The following is a 16,764-nucleotide window of genomic DNA, read 5'->3' as shown; positions in this document are numbered from 1 at the left end:
TCAGAGAAACGGGAAGGAGTAAGCAAATGCTGTTGTTATTTAGTGAAGGTCACAGGAGAATCTGTTTAAAAAGCCCAGAGCTGATGAGGTTTTACGTGAGCGAACACAGCTCTGGTGGGACCCCCACCATAAACAGGGCCGGGACCACTCAGAGAAGACGCTCCCTCCCCAGACTGCCGTCGGAATACGGAAACGTACGTCTGTCTGGAACTCCACGCACGACAGAGCCTTTTGCACAAAAGCAGAAGCAAGGGGCAGCCGCCCGGCAGGGCAGCCTCCGTCCCCACCCGCCTGTCTGGCCACACTCAAGAATTGGGGCCACCGGAACGTCCCGATATCGGGCTTTCTGCCATATGCCCCGGCACCAAAAACGAACACTGAAAACCCCCATCGATCGTTCCCCCCAGCTACTGTTCTCAGTCTACTTGCTCTGAAAATAGATAAAATAAGGAACTTCTGCAGAGGAGAAAAACACACACACACACACATAGACAGCTCCAAATTATGACTCTGCACCAAGATCAAAGCATCAAACAAACGCAGACCCGCGAAACTGCGGAAGCTGGGAGCTGTGCAGACCCAGATAAGAGCAGTCCGTAACGGCGAGGGAGTGAGTCTTTATAAGAAATTATCGACGCCTGCCGTGACGGGTCCTCCGAGACGTTTAACTGACACATGCCGCTTATGAAAATGGAGAACGCCACGGAATCGCTGGGTTATCGTGAGTGAAAACAGCCCCATGTAAACTCAAAATGTTTGTGTACAAAAATTAAACATTTTAATTACACCCCGCCCAGGAAGAGAAGAAACCAGTCGTATGCAGGAAGGGAAAGGCAGGACGATGCTGGTCTGGGATACCTTGTTTTCCAAAGAGGTAGGAAGGAGGAGAGAGGGAAGCGAGGAAGGATGGAGAAAAGTCACATTCCCTTAGGCATAAACGGTCGACGCTCACTGCTCAAAGAGGCCTGGGTTTATAAAACCGTTTGCCTCGTCACTACGCCCAATGTAAAGACACCCAGGGGAGCAAAATGCAAAATCTCCTCTCCCAGGCAAGGCTTCCCCAGTTACAGCTTTATTCACGTGGAGGTTTTGATGCAAAAAAAATCCAGAAGTGTTTCATACCCTTTATCAATTCTAAGGAGCCACGAGGAGAGCACAGGGGAGTCATTCTTGGTGGCCTGGAAACTCTCTTCACACAAAAGAAAACCTCCCTCGTGGTTGAAGAGGTTAGTCAAAGCGCAGGTGTGATTAACACACATCAGACCAAGAAATCCGGACCTTATTTATTTCTCTGGTTTAGTGAACAGGAGTCAAAGTCCAAAGCATTAAATAAAAGCACAACCAATGAGGAGGCCTGGCCACGAGGGCTGAAAGAAAGATGAGAAATGCAGAGAGGTGGCTGGCTCGAGCAACACACGTTTTCATAGTGAATTACAGAAAACCAGTGATTTCCAGCAACGTGAAGGGGGTCGGTTGTGCGGCTACAGAACTAACCCCATGTAGGTGGGTCCTGCGTCTCTGAGCCTGTTTTTCCAACCCGGGAGCACAGGGGGACAAGTCATAAAGCCAGTCCACCAGCTCCTTCCGGCCGCCCGTTCCTGGGGACACTCAGAGCTGAGGGCTTGGAAAGCATTCAACTGCTTTCCTTCCAAGAGACAGCAGAGGCTGAGCGGCCGTCTTCCACTCTGGAATTCCTAAAAACATACACAACTCGTGACATCAAGATAAAATTCCGCCCTGCTCGAGGCCGCCAAAGTCACCAGCCATTGACATGGAGAAATTCCCTCCTTAAGCCTCCGGGATGCGATGAGGGTGGGGGTCCAGGCAGAATACTGCCAACAGTTGAGTCGGGTCATCTGGAAACGCCCACAACCCAACATCCCGTCCTCCCAGACGTGGGGCGTCTTCACGCAGGGATCAAAGACACGTGCTGTGCCTCCTGAAAGGCAGTGAGTTAAATAAGTAGTTTCTAAGTCCCGGAAGCAGCCAAAGCCATCTACAATGACCCCCGGAGGTAAAACCATCCGTGGTAATTTTTTTTAAATCAATGGGTCTCATGGTGTTGAGTTTGAGAGAATTCGAGAGTCCTTTCCTGTAAGCGAATCTGACTCACCGTGGGCACCTGAGGGTTGCGTGTATCTAAAGGAGGAGCCTCACCACCACCCCGAGGAAAATGATTCTGGGGAAACCGGACTTTTGAAGCATCGGACACAAAAGAAAGACCAGGCTTGCAAGGACCACGTCCACCAAGCCAAGTCTGGCAAGGGGAGAGAGGAGCTTTACGGGGAAGCAGAAAATAGAACACATTCAACAGCTCTTTTCTGCGTTTTTAAAAGTGCTGGCTTTTAACCTTTTCCACCACACAGAGAACTTGTCTCTCTTCGAAACAGGGCATTCTGGCTCAAGAACATCTCCTGACTTCCCAGAGGCAAGGTTCCCCACTCGAATGAAAACTTAACTGTGTCTTCCACCATCGACAGATCACTACAGTCCCGATGGTGGTGCCTGGGGGAGGGAAGGGAGGGGGTTTCATTCTCATCTCCCCATAAGTTTCGATTTCTCTCTAATTGACCTCAAACCCTCCCTCGGAGAACACGAATGGTGCGGGTTGAAATTAACAATCTGGGAAGTGAACCATCCCTCCCAGCTCTGCCTCGGGGTGGGGGAAGCGGTCTTGCAAATATTGAGTATTTGCAATCTGTAGGAGAGCCCCAGAAGCCGAACTTAGGGCTTTCTTAGATCATTTACTTCCCTCCCACTGGATGTACGTGGACTCCCAGAAGAAACGCTCGTTTTTCCAACTTCCGGCCCCAAAACCCCCGTCTCCTTCGTCTTCTCACATCCCTGTTTCGGGCCACCGCAACCATCTGTGGGGTCGCCCCTATAGCCAAGCGTCCAACGGGGTGACCCCCGGCACCGTTCCCCGTCGGCACCCGCTACACGAAGCCGCCGTCCCTGATCCCAAAGAAGCCACCGTGGACGGCGTCCCCCAGGGGGAACACCTGCTCGTGGTCCAGGCCCCACTCGCCCTCGTCCTCGTCCTCGGGCTCGGCCTCCCCGCCGCCGCCGCAGCGGGCGTTCTCGTACAGGAAGATCTGCTCGTCCACGTGCGCCGGGGCCAGCCGGTTCCTCTTGGCGCTCACCACGTTGGCCGAGGAGCCGAAGAGGCGCTCGGGGAAGACGCGGGTGGCCGCCACGCACCAGTACTTCTGCAGGACCTTGGGCAGCATGGGGAAAAGCGCCAGGCGGTCGGACCACCACTTGAGGGGGTCTTCGTTGAGGCCCAGCACCTTCTGAGACTTGAAGTTGCTCAACTCCTCCACCACCTGGGCGTGCCACTCCTCCTGGTCCTCCACGCCCCCCGTCTGGCAGAAGATCTCGGCCAGCATGCTGTTGATGACGCTGGTGGGCGGGGGCGTGGACGCCAGCACGAGCTTCTTCACCGGGGGCTCCTCGGGCAGCGCGTAGATCTTGTCCTCGGGCGGCCGGTAGCCGCCATCCTTGACCTTCTCCAGGAGGCGCTTGGCTTCTTCCACCACCCGGTTCTCCACCTGCTGCCTCTCGAAGGCGGACAGGAAGGGCAGCCTCTTGTAGCGGGGGTCCAGGAAGGTGGCGACGTTCAGGAACATGTCGATCTCGGGCGTCTCCTGGTAGGTCTTGGACAGCTCCTTGGCGATGACCTCCTTGGCCATGCTGATCTCCTTGGAGTCCGTCTCCTTGATGTTGAGTGTGGTGTTGAGCAGCATGTGCAAGAGGGGCTTCACCATGCTGATGGTGGGGTACTTGGAGGCAGAGAGCATCTCGGCCACCTGCTTGAAGGGCTGGAGGAGCTCCACCAGCCCCTCGATGGTGGCCCACTCGGCGGCTTCCAGCATGAGGTGATGGTTGTTGCTGTCTTCCACCAGCACGGCGGCGACGACAAACTGCTGCTCCTTGAGACGCTGGAGCATGGCCAGCGTGCTGCCCCACCAGGACACGCGGTTGCTGACGAGCATGCAGTGGGCCACGTTTTGCTGCTTCTGCTTCTCGTAGAGCATGTACATGGCCACCGTGGACTGCTGGAAGTACTCCACCAGCTTACGGCAGCGGGCCAGGAGCCCGCCCAGCTTGGGGAGCTGGAAGGCCTGCTGGATGCCCGCGTTGAACGTGTGCCCCAGGCAGGGCATCTGCACGGCGATGTCCAGCAGCGAGCACGCCTTCACGACGTCCTTCCCGCAGTCCGTGGTGGCCCCAAAGACCTTGGCGCTGATGCCCCACTCGATGAAGGCCTCGTAGAGCACCCGGGTGATGGTCTCCGCCGCGTTCTCCTCCGGCACCTCGAACGTCTTCAGGCAGCGGGAGCCCACCGCCAGGCAGCTGGCGGGGCCGGCGCCCAGGAAGTGGGCCGCCAGCGTGACGTAGGCCCGGTTCTGGTTCTCGCTGCGCCACAGGTCGGTGGAGATGCCGCACCAGGAGGCCTCGGCGAGGTCCTTCAGCACCGCCTCGCGGACAGCGCCGTACTTCTCAGGGATGGCCTTGGTGCAGAAGAACTTCCTACTGGGTAGCTCGTACCTGGGGTCGGCCGTCTTCAGGAGCACCTTGAAGGTGGGCTCATCCACGATGGAGGCGGGGTACAGCCCCTCGCAGATGAGGCCGATGACGGCGGCCGTCAGCTCTTGTTGTTTCTTGCTCTCGTGGCCGTGGCCGGCCTTGGCGGCCAGCGGATCCTGCGCGGTCTGCTGGGAGGACTCGGGCTTCAGCTTGGAGAAGGCGGTGGCGAAGGCCTCGCGCATCTGCTCCGTGTTGCTCTTGACGAACTCACAGAACTCGTCGGGGTGATTCTTCTCCAGGTGGTAGGAGAGGTTGGAGGTGTTGCCGGAGTAGGCGATCTGAGCCATGCAGATGCGACAGTAGATCTTCTTCCACTGCAGGATGCATCCCTCGGCGTTGGTGTCAAAGCCAAAGTACTTCCAGACCTTGCTCTTGGCACGGGGGTGCGCCACAAGCTTCAGATCCGTCTGGGAGCCGTCCAGGCCTTTACTCTCCATCGCTCCTCCGCCGGGGCCTGCCTCCCGGGCCTCCGCTCATTCCTGAGCACCTGCTAACAAGCAGCAAGACAAACACAGCGTGAGAAGGGACCCGGGCACGGCCCCCAAGACGCTCCGCTCGGAAACAAAGGGTGCAGTCACCCATCGGGCGGCCTTTCCTCGTACACGGCTTTTGCAAAGTGGAGGGGAGAGTCTGCCCATGGGCGCGTGCTTCTGCTCAGGCCCATCCCACGTATGGGGTGATTCCACGCATCTGAAAACATGCATTGCTTTGAATTTCTTTGTGCTCCTGCGAGCTCTCTCCTCATCGGAGACGTTTACTACGGACTGTTTTAGAAGGTCCACTGACCCGGCACCCACAGGGCAGGGTCATTTTTGGGGAAACTGTTCACTGGATGCCTGGAGGCCACGAGCATGCACCCATGTTCACAAGAGCCCAGCCAGCCCAAGAAGACCCACCACCGCCTTAAAGCTCGTTGTAAGCAAGAACGGGCATCACACGCCACCTGAGGTCGCTCAAGCACATCAAAGAAGAAAAACGGGGTCTTAATTTGGCCCTAGCGGTCTTCAGGATGGCTAAAAGGCATGAAAATTTCTTCAAATTTTATGTTTTTAAATGACGCCTTTTTTCTTTTTTTTTTTTTTTTTGGTGAGGATGATTGGCCCTGAGCTAAGATCTGTTGCCAATCCTCCTCTTTTTTGCTGAGGAAGAGTGTCCCTGAGCTAATATCCGTGCCCACCTTCCTCTATTTTGTATGTGGGATACCACCACAGCACGGCTTGATGAGTGGTGTGTAGGTCCATGCCCAGGATCCAAACCCGCGATCCCTGGGCCGCTGAAGTGGAGCATGTGAACTTAACCACTATGCCACCAGGCCGGCCCCTAAATGATGCCTTTTTGAACGTGGCTTGCTCTATTCTAATCATAGACGCATCCATGATAGGTAACCACACTGGGGCAATAAAGAATTTCTCGATCCCTGGAACTTCTCAAAATGCCCACCAGGGGCAGTCACACCTGGGTACAGAAATACATATTTACTGTGTAGGGTGCAAGCACTATCAGGTTCTTGGTGGGGAAGTTTTGGTGACCTAGGAGCCAGCCCCCAGGGTTCCCACTGTGGCAGAATGACCACAAACCCGGTCGCCCCTTGGAGCAGCCAATGAAGATGGGACGCCCACCAGGGCAGCTGGGTTTCCTTAAACGCTGTTTGTTACACGTGCAAGTTTTCAACGTGCTGTACAGCACTCAGGGGGTTTGATGACAAACGGCACCAACTAGGCATTTTCTGAGTGTCAGGAATGTGTTCAGACCCAAATCTCAATAATGAGTATAGTGGGTTGAACAGTGTCCCCCAAATTTATGTCCACCCAGAACCTCAGAATGGAATGCTATTAGGAAATAGGGTCTTTGCAGATGTGATTAAGTGAAGGAGGGAGATGAGGTCGTCCTGGACGAGGGTGGCCCTAAATCCAACCAATGACAGTGTCCTTATCAGAGACAGAAGAGGAGACACAGACACAGAGGAGAAGCCACGTGGAGACGGACGCAGAGATGGGAGGGAGGCGGCCACCAGCCCAGGGACGCCTGGAGCCCCAGAAGCTGGAAGAGGCAGGAAGGACCCTCCCCTGGAGCCTCCGGAGGGAGCGCGGCCCTGCAATACCTTGATCTCAGACGTCTGGTCTCCAAGACTGGGGGAGGATGAATTCCTGTGGTTTTAAGCCAGTGGTACTTGGTTACAGCCACTCCAGGGCACTCTTACGATGAGGGTGAAACTATAAAAGATACTAAGTGTTGACATCACCCCCAATGCGGGATAGGGTTCTCTGAATGCCCCCCACGTCCTCACAGACAGTCACACCCTGCCATGCTGGCTTGTGGTCAATAGGACCTGCCTGAGGCTTTCCAGGGAGACACCCCAATGGGCCTGATTAATGGGGCATTTCGGTGGCCAGGGGTGTGGCAGAAGGACGTGTTACTGTGACCAAGTCTGGGTCGGGAGCTGAGAGGTGAGACCCGAGTCTCCAGAACAGGTGGAGGGGATCTACCAGGGCCGAGACTTCCAGAAAGAGAAACCCCACAGCTGCACTTTCTGCAGCCAAGTCAGGATGGGGTACCTGGACGTGGGGAAGGCAGTCAAGGAAAAATTGAAAAGAACCCCACAACGCCACACCCGTCTGCAATATGACCTGTAAAATGCTCCCTGAGCGACACAATTCTTCTCTATCAGATCCTTCTACTACACTATTATTGTTATTAATTATTATTTGGCTGAAGAGGGTCACGGGACTTGGAGCAGAGTGTTGTACACAAAGCACAAAGAATCCCTAACAAAGTGGCTTCTTAAGGAGGCACTACCAGCAGGACCCTCCCCCCCGGCATCATCTCCGTCGGTGTAGACAGTTACGTCAGAACCTCCAGACCCCCAGGAAAGAAGGTGACATGCAGGGAGAGGGCACGTTTAGGGCAGCTGGGCAGAGCTGTCTGCAGGACACGGTCCACGGACGGCTTCCGTCGGGGTCATGAGTAAAGGTTTCTTCAAAGCAGCCTCTCACAGATCATTCTCACCAGGCGGCCTGAGTCTCTCTGGGGCACTGTCCCCAAGATGCTCCCGGGGTTGCAGTGAGGTCCTGCCTTTTCCAACATCACGTCTGTGAAAGTGGCCCAGTTCTTCATACGCACAAGACACAGGATGAAGCAGCAGAACAGAGGGCCCAGGGGCCTTCCATTCAGCCGGTAAGTCAAGAGACTGAATTCAAAAAACCAAATCAAGGCCACCACTTTTCCTAATTTTTTTTGTTTTTGAGAATATTGTTATTATTCATTGGGGAAAAAAAATATCCTCCTGGTAACAACCTGTCATTGGCTTGAGGTTGTTACTTTAAATACATTCTTAAATACGTTTTAAATTTGTTTTAATTCCTAATAGGATAATGATTGACAAGCAAAAGCCACATAAAGAAAAGCTCCTTCAAGTCCTCATTTTTTGAGAGTAAAAAGACCCCAAGATCATGAAGTTTGAAGAGCGCTATTTCACCTCCCCCTGGCCACGGTTTGCATCGGTCCACATGTGCGCAAAACCCACGAGAATGAACTTTCTCTTTACAGGTTTTTTAAAACCCTACAGTCTGAAAACTAGGATGCCTCCTAAAATAGCTTTGTCAGTGGGCCGGTTGACATATTTTGGGGTGGGTATTCAAGCTGCCAGGACTGATGTAGAAGTCCATTTTCCACACCAGAAAGCCTGCCTCCTATTGACAACAGAATTTTTCAAGACAATTCTGTGCAATAGCAGGGCTGCCCTCTAAAACACATCTCGTCCCATTTCCTTTCGTTTTCAAACTTCGCTGACGCATCAGAGAAGTTTAATTTCTAATAGACAAGCCCTTTGTTAACAGCATCCGGTAGAGACTTTCTTTACGCAGGACGGCAATTTTCAACAGGTTTCAGGCCAATGTTTCAGTGTTGATGTCTCATTAGGATACTAAAGGCATTAACTATATCACATGTTTAGAAATCTGACAGACATGCCTGACTATATAGGCCATCTGGATACAGCCTCAAGAACATGAAGAACCCGGATTAGACTCTTGTACAGGAACTCTTAATTTGCTTCTAAATCGTCTCTGTAAAGGCCTGACCAACATCGATCGTGACTTTGTAATTATCTTGTTTGTAGATAATGCATCTTAAGAAAACATGGCATTCAGACAACTTACCACCTTCTTCCTTCTTTTCATACCATACACCCATCATGCCTGCCACATGGATTCCTCTGGATACAAGGTACAAAAGCACACTCAATCTCCACATTCTGGATATAACGTACAAGGGCACACCCAACATCCATGTTCTGGATACAGTGTACAAGGGCACACTCCACCTCCACGTTCTGGATAATACGCACTACAGCACACTCAATCTCCACGTTCTGGATACAATGTACAAGGGCATACTCAACCCCCACGTTCTGGATACAATGTACAAGGGCACACTCAACATCCACATTCTGGATACAGTGTACAAGGGCACACTCCACCTCTACATTCTGGATAATACGTACTAGAGCACACTCAACGTCCACGTTCTGGATACAATGTACAAGGGCACACTCCACCTCCACGTTCTGGATACAGTGTACAAGGGCACACTCCACCTCTACATTCTGGATAATACGTACTAGAGCACACTCAACCTCCACATTCTGGATACAACATACAAGGGCACACTCCACCTCTACATTCTGGATAATACGTACTAGAGCACACTCAACCTCTACGTTCTGGATACAATGTACCAGAGCATACTCAACCTCAAAGTTCTAAGAAAACACTCCAGCTATTTCGAACCTGAAATGGGCACCAGGCCTCCCTGTCACTGTTTAGCTCCAGGCCCAGGGCAAAGTTCAAATGCTTCTCCCCAAAAGTTAAGAACAGTTAGGAACAAATTGAAAAGAGGTTAAAAGCCATTTGGGATGCCTGCCACCAGCAGACAAATGGAAGGAATGTTCCTCCACTAGTATCTAAAGTTATTTCTAACCCATCAGACAAGGTTGTTCGCTTAGGGCAAGTTAGTGAAGTTAATCTTTACATAAAATGACCCTCTTTTGGCACAGAATAAGGTGTCCTTAGGCTGACAGATGACTTCATCCAACGCTGTCTTTTAACAACTTTTTTTTTTTTAAATCAACAAGTGGAAAGAACTGCTCCAGCCCTCAGGCGTGAGGCACCGCAAACAAGTTTTCCAGAGAAGCATCTGGCTGTGTTGCCAAGTTTCATTCTGTCTTTGCCGTGAGCACAGGAGCAGGCTCCGGAGCAGGTGAGCAGGCCTGTCTGAAAGGGGAAAGGCCCTGGGTACGCATGACCTACAGGGCTCCACAACGTGGGGCGGCTCTCCACAGTTCACCGTCAAAAATACCAAAATCCTGTTTATCAGAAAGCTGACAACTTAGTTCACATAGCATGACAGCTTAGCTCAGGTAGAGAGATTCACTTACCTGGGTGGAGGTCTGCAGGGTGGGGCTCATTTTAAAATATCTGCTCCTGCTCAGAGCTACAGGTTGTCAGAGTGTGGCCCAGGGACCCCCCTTCCACGGGGGAGTGGAGGAATTCCAAAGTATTGTCACAATAACAGGCAGACGCTAGTTGCCATGCGTCACCCCAATCTCAGGGGTGGACAGTGGAGTCTTCCAGAGGCTATGAGACCTTGCCATGACAACGGTCTGGAAGCATACTTGAGACCATAGTACTTTCTCAGGCCAGACAGTAAGGAGATTAGCTACAACCTAACACACCACCACACTCCCCACTGAATACTTCGTCTCGGAAAACAGTTATTTTTCACCTAAAAATAAAATGCCATGTATGCTGACATAGGCAAGAGTTGTTATAATCATCATCATCATTATTATTGTTATTTTCTGCAAATCAAGGCGTAAATAAATGCTCACAGGTTTCTCAGGTTTAAGTCCTGAACATGTAAACAAGGATAGACCCGGCCCCAATGCCACCACGCACTTTGGAGTTCCCCGATCATTTTTAGGAGCGTGAAGGGGGCCTGACACGAGAAAGTCTGAGAGGGGAGATCTGGAGGATGCAGCAGAGCCCAGAGAAACAAAGTTGCCACGAGCGGAAGCGCCCTCCCCGCCAGGCCGCGCTGGCTCCCCAGCGCCCCAGAAGCAACCCCGGGCCCCCCGCGCGCTCTGCGCGTCCCCCCGGGAGGGCCCGTCCTACCTTTCCCGGGGCGGGGTGCGAGCTCTCTCGGGCGCCCCCTCCTCCCTCTCGGGGCGGGGCGCGCGGGCACGGCTGGACCCCCAGCCGCCTGCGGTCTGGGGCGCGCGGGCCCCGGCGGACCCCGGCCACGACCGGGGGTGGGGGGACGCGGGCTTCCCGGGGCGCCCCCCCTGGCCCAGGGCTGGAGGGGAGGCCGGGGCTGGAGGGGAGGGGAGAGGAGAGGAGGGGAGGGGCCGAGCGGGGCGCGCACCACCTCCCCACCCCGTGCGCGCGGCCCGGCCCGCCCTCCCCTTCCGGGAGCGCCAGGCGCGGCCACGGACTGGCCGGCTGCCCGGGGTCAAGGTCACGGGGGCCCGGCGCTCCGCTCCCCCGGCGCCTGGGCTCCGCAGCCGGGGGTCGCGCGGAGCGCGGGGGGCGCCCCGGGTGCGCTCTCGCCGCCGCCGCCCGGCCCGCCGTGAGCTCCCCGCCCGGGCCCCCGCGCCCGCCCCACGCGCCCCCGCGCGCTGACCTGGCTCCGCGAAGCCCCGCGGAGGCGGCGCAGCAGCTGCGCCACGACCACCGCCGCGCCCACCGCGTAGACCCGCAGGGCCGCCCGCGCCGCAGACAAAGGCGACATGGCTGCCCGGCCGCCGCTTCCGCGCCGCCCGCGGGACTCGGCGCCGGCACCGGACGGCGGAAACGCGCCCGCGCCGGCCCGCCCCCGCGCCCACGCCCGCCGCCCCGCCCGGCCCGCCGGGTCCCCGCCCCGACCGCGGCCTCCCGCTCCGGGGACCCCCGCCCGGGCCACGGACCCCCGCCCCGACCGCGGCCTCCCGCTCCGGGGACCCCCGCCCGGGCCACGGATCCCCGCCCCGACCGCGGCCTCCCGCTCCAGGGACCCCCGCCCGGCCCGCCGGGTCCCCGCCCCGACCGCGTCCTCCCGCTCCAGGGACCCCCGCCCGGGCCACGGATCCCCACCCCGACCGCGTCCTCCCGCTCCGGGGACCCCCGCCCGGGCCACGGATCCCCGCCGGGACAGCGCGGACTCCCGCTCCAGGGACCCCCGCCCGGGCCACGGATCCCCACCGGGACAGCGCGGACTCCCCCACACACACACGGACCCCCACTCGGGTTAAAGCACCCCCAACCGGACCCCCGTCCTGGACACCAGGACCCCCACGCCCAGACCCCAGGACCCCCACCTTGACACCCCACCTGCACCAACGACCCTCACCCACACCACAGATCCCCACCCGGACGCCCGCTGGAGCATAGAATCCTTACCTAGACCACCATGGGGACCCCTACCCACATCCCCACTGAGGCCACAGGGACCCCCACCCAGACCCACCCTGGACTCCCACTCAGACACCACCGAGGACCCCCACCCCGAACCTGCCACTGTGGGGACCGACCCTGACTGGGATCACAGCCCCCCATCCCAATCATGGCTGGGACCCCCTACCCCACACCCGCACACACTCCTCCCTGGACCCCACTAGTCCCCATCCAGACCCCGGCAGGGACTACAGACCTCCAGCCAGATCCCCAGTGAGACCCCCCACAGACTCCTACCCAGAACCTCACCAGACACCTACCAGACCCCCCCAGAGACCCTAAACCTGGCAAACCAGACCCCACCCAGACCTCAGTGCCTACCAAGACCCTGGGCCCCCATCCACACACACACCCCAATTCTAATAGACCCACTCTGACTCCAGACCAGCACGCCTCGCACACCCCAGCAGAGACTCCGAACCCCTGCCAAGATCCAGGACGGAGGAGCTCCACCCCAACCCATCCCGGTCTCATGCCCCGCCTGGGACCCAGGATGCCACACTCTTGCACAGCCACCTGGACCCTGATCTCCCCCACTCCCATAAGAAGTGGACGCACCAGGCCTGGACTGGGAGGGGCACCCCCAGTAGGCAAGCTGTACCCCTCCACTCAGGCTCCCTGGGCCCTGGTGTGGATCTGAGATGCTAGAGATAACCGACCTACTTGGTGCAGCCCAAGGCTGGGTTAGGAAGGGTCCTTCTGGCCTTTGCCATCCTCTGTTCTACAGATAAGAAAACTGAGGCCAGGAAGCCTGCCCAGGATCCCTTACAAGACCAGAGTATCAAGCTGCCCTGCTTGGGCAGGTGCGCCCAGGTGTGCTCAGGTGTGCCCAGATGTGCCTAGCAAAGAGCATCAGGGGAAGTCACAGTAGCCGCCACCACTCTCCCCACCCTAAAGGGTTACCCACAAGGGTAACCCTGGTATGTGGGATGTGAAGCTGTGGCCCCCAGTGGCCATCAGAAGGACCTAGAACCAGGGACTCCACCAGGAAGCAGTGGGGGGTGGACCTGTCCTGGCCCTCCATGCCCCTCCCCCACGGGAGAGGTGGGATTTCTGGTTATCCGTGGCATGTTATCCATGGGTGCGTAGCAATGCCGGCCGTCATCTAGGGGTGACGCTGAAGACCCCTCCTCTCCTCTTGCCTCGTCTCCCCAAGTGCCTATGTTTTAATGTGGTTTCTGAAGCCATGAGTTGAGGGGCTGAGAGCTGAGGGCTCCACTGGGTGGTTCCAGGAATGGTTTGACTTAGCCTCTCTGAGACTCATGAAAGGGTTGATGCTCCACTCCACATGCATTTGCCTTTGATCGCACCTGTAAGAATTCACCCCAAAGGTAGCAGCTCAAGACAACACAAATACATGATCTCACTGTTTTGTAGGTGAGAAGTCCACTGGGTCTCCCGCTCCAGATCTCACAAGGTCAGAATCAAGATGTCCACCCCCTGGGCTCCTCTGGGGATGATCTGGGAGAGCCTGTTTCCAGGATCATTCAGGTGGTGGGTGGACTCTAGTTCCTTGCAGTTGTAGGGCTGAAGTCCCTGTTTCCTTGCTGGCTGTCAGCTCCTACTGGCCTCTTCGTGGCCCTTGCAAGTGTCCCCTGCGTACCACACCTGGAATCTTTCCACCTTCCTCTGCCACATCTGTCTCGCTCCAGCCAAAGTTCTCTGCCTTTGAGGGCTCATGGGATTAGAATGGACCCCCCAGGTTAATCCAGGATCATCTCCCTATTTTAAGGTTCATAACCTTAATTACATGTGCAAAGTCCCTGTGCCATATAACGTTTCATAGTCAGCTTCCAAGGGATTTGGGCGTGGACATCTCCGATGGCTCTTGGTTGGCCTTCTCCACCGTGGCTTACAAATTCTTGTCGCTTAGAGGATTTTATGTCTCCGCCACTGAAGGCAGAGTCACCTGGACCAGAGGAGACAGGGGTGGGTACATAGCAGTCCCTAGAGAAGTTTAGGAAGGATGGGGTCCCCTAGTGGATGCCCAGCAGGGTGTGAGAGCAGCCGTCTGGTTGACTTGGGGCCACCATTTCCATCAGGCCCCTTCCACACAGTGCAAAGGGCTCACGATAATAATCCAACAGCCCATGATGATGTTTTCAGTTCAATTTATTTTAAAATCAGAAAAAAAAGAGAATATCAGGATAATAATATACATAATGCATGCAGCCTAGAAAATGTCTTTTCTTCAACACTGTTGTAAAATGTAATTTTTTGTATTTTTCTTTTATGGAAGAGGGAAAGAGCCACCCTGAGGAGGCCAGATTCTGAAACATCACCGTGGGGCGGCCAGTTCCTATAGGCACCTGGTCCTAGAAGAGGGCTTCGGTGACGCTGGCCACGTTCTGATTTATTCCTCTCCTATTCCTGATGTCAACACTGGTCTCTTGCAAAGACTAGACTCCCTATGAATAACTGTGGACTTCGCTAGAGTAGGGTGTGCTGTTGTCATTCACTATGATGCGCCGGTTGGTCTTACCTGTGACTTATGTTCTTACATATGAGTGTTTTCTATTTCAGCATTTAATGCCCCAGAGTCGCTGAGCCCATGGCTGGGCTTCTGCAGCTGTGTAGGCAGAGGTTGTCTCCACAGCACCAGAAACAGGGTGAATCCTCATCAAGGTGTGCTCGGTGGATTCATGGGTGACCCTCGTGGAGTTCAGAATAGGACAGTGTCTTCTGAGCACTGGATGATACTGAACTGAATTGTCCGCCGCCCGTCTTATAGGATGCTCCAGTGTGCTGGACCCCTCCCACTTGTATGACACCTAAGTGTATTCTGAACATCACCGTACAAAATCCTTGTCTTGCGTAGAGTCATAAGTTAATGAAAAAACCAACATCTTTTCATGGGTGTCTTAGATGGCGTTCTCCACCAATGACCCTTGAGGCATTTCCTATGCAGAAATTCTAATTAATTTGGGCAACTTTAGATAATAACGATGTTTTCCTGGAAGACTGCGTATTTTCAGAGCAGGAATGATAAGGCTGTTCCCAGCATAAACGATATCCCTATCTTGAAACAGTGGAGACAGCATTGCTCTGCTAGTTTCCGTGAAAGGTCTTCTTCCTAGCAGCTCTGGAGACATGAACCAAGAAATCAGCATTTTCAGCCCCCATTGATTTCCTCTTCATGTCCTAAGGATACACATCTTCTTCCCTTTCGTTTCTTTTCCTCTTTCTTCTAAAAAGTGGGGCAGGAGGATCGGGGATGCTGAGTCAGCGGAGAACTAGACTTGAGAGAACACCAGGGCAGAACAGGACCCACTGCTGGGTACCAAAAATGAGCCCAGGTCTTGTTAGCCTGGGCATTCTATGGTACCCCGCATCTATGTCTCCTCTTGCTATCCTCAATCTTGGATGTGGTAGTGGGTTGACTTGTATCCCCCCCAAAGATGTGTTCACATCCTAACCATTGGTACCTGTGAATGTGGCCTTGTCTGGCAATAGGGTCTCTGCAGATGTAACCAAGTTAAGATGAGGTTCTACTGGGTTGGGGCGGGGCCTACATCCAATGACTGGTGTCCTTGGAAGGGCAAGGGACTTGCAGACACGGAGGGAAGAAGTCCATGTCACAACAGAGGCAGAGATCGGAGTGTTGCGTCTACAAGCCAAGGAACGCCACGTGTGGCCAGCGGCCCCCAGAAGCTGGGAGAAGGCATGGAATGGATTTTCCTTCAGAGCCTCCAGAAGGAACCAACCCTGCCCACATCCTGATTTCAGACTTCGGCCCTCCAGAACTGGGAGAGAATAGACTTCTGTTATTTTAAGCCACCCAGTTGGTGGTACTTTGTCAAGGAACCCAATCCAGATGCCAAAGAAAAAAGTTTTCTCCTCAAAGGACCCCAGCCACAGTTTGAGCCCTGAAATCCTTCTATTTGAGGAAATAGGCCACATGAGCCCTGTGGCCACCCTAAGATGTCCTCAGCCCTTTAGGGTCCATCAGTTAAACTTGGATTCATCAATCATCTCCGCTGAGCCTGAGTCTCCTCCAGACCTTGGGTGTCCACCCTTCTTGGGGTCTTTGTGGCTCCCGAGTTCAGTTGCCCAGCAGGAGGAGGACAAATAGGCAGGTGCCCCCAGGCTCCTGGGAAGGCAGCATCCCTCGTCTCGTAGATAAGAATAGATAAGAATCTATGACAAGGAACTGGAGCTCCTTGTTGATTCAACGTGAAAGTATCGGCTGATTTCTCCCGCTTGAAGTCCCACATGAAGAATGGGCTCAGAGTTAACGTGGGTTATCAGCGATTTAACTGTGGGGTACGAGTGTGTGTGTTGATCGCCTCCTCTTCAAGATCAATTATTGGTGAGGGAGGGATCCCCATCCTAGGGTTATGGGTATGACCGTATATGTGACACCTCACACCAGTCAGGTGAGATGGGCGGTCACATGTGCTCACAACCCACAAGGTCACCTTGGAGGTCACAGTTCACCACCAGAGGCAGACTTTGAAGCAGCAAGAGCGTGAGGTGGCCCCTGGTTCCTGTGGGAGGACGTGGTTGGCTTGTTTGAGTAATTCCACGAGCCGGCAGGGGACTGAAGCCGCCCACTCGGGGACGAGCAGGTGCTGTGCGCGGTCCCCGTGATACGGAGGGTGCTGGGCTGAGGAACCTTATTGGTGGGGGCAGAGTGGGAGGAGAACTGGTGGTCGGGCCAGTTCAGGCCCTCCTCGTTGCCCCCAGA

The 16,764-nt window shown here is 55.0% G+C and overlaps 2 protein-coding genes across 6 annotated transcripts in view; both read right to left on the bottom strand.

Annotated features, from left to right (window-relative positions):
* LOC147912042 (polyprenol dehydrogenase-like) overlaps positions 1-11,414 on the bottom strand; it is a 174,807-nt gene extending 163,393 nt beyond the window's left edge. The window contains 2 exon segments of the mRNA XM_087426725.1: positions 11,269-11,289; positions 11,292-11,414. Of these exon segments, the coding sequence (XP_087282851.1) occupies positions 11,269-11,289; positions 11,292-11,376 (106 nt within the window). The 5' untranslated portion in view covers positions 11,377-11,414.
* On the bottom strand, positions 1,272-11,368 carry LOC101402229 (E3 SUMO-protein ligase ZBED1). Of its 5 annotated transcripts, none has more exons than XM_087426723.1 (3): positions 10,761-10,794; positions 6,692-6,803; positions 1,272-5,077 (listed from the first exon to the last, which is right to left on the bottom strand). In XM_087426723.1, exon 3 carries the CDS (start codon positions 5,025-5,027, stop codon positions 2,937-2,939), a length of 2,091 nt encoding a protein of 696 aa, XP_087282849.1. In that variant the 5' UTR covers positions 5,028-5,077; positions 6,692-6,803; positions 10,761-10,794; the 3' UTR covers positions 1,272-2,936. The 5 variants fall into 5 exon arrangements, with proteins under 5 accessions (XP_087282849.1, XP_087282845.1, XP_087282846.1 ...); XM_087426719.1 differs by having other exon boundaries at positions 1,272-5,080; positions 10,761-10,793; XM_087426720.1 differs by lacking the exons at positions 6,692-6,803; positions 10,761-10,794 and adding an exon at positions 11,269-11,368 and having other exon boundaries at positions 1,272-5,080.
* Positions 11,415-16,764: the final 5,350 nt, after the last annotated feature.

This window comes from Ceratotherium simum, chromosome X (genome assembly GCF_057802395.1).
Source record: "Ceratotherium simum simum isolate JZ-2026a chromosome X, ASM5780239v1, whole genome shotgun sequence".
Classification (NCBI taxonomy): Eukaryota; Metazoa; Chordata; class Mammalia; order Perissodactyla; family Rhinocerotidae; genus Ceratotherium; species Ceratotherium simum.
Note: the sequence above shows the minus strand (reverse complement) of the source record. Positions and strands in the feature narration are given on the sequence as shown.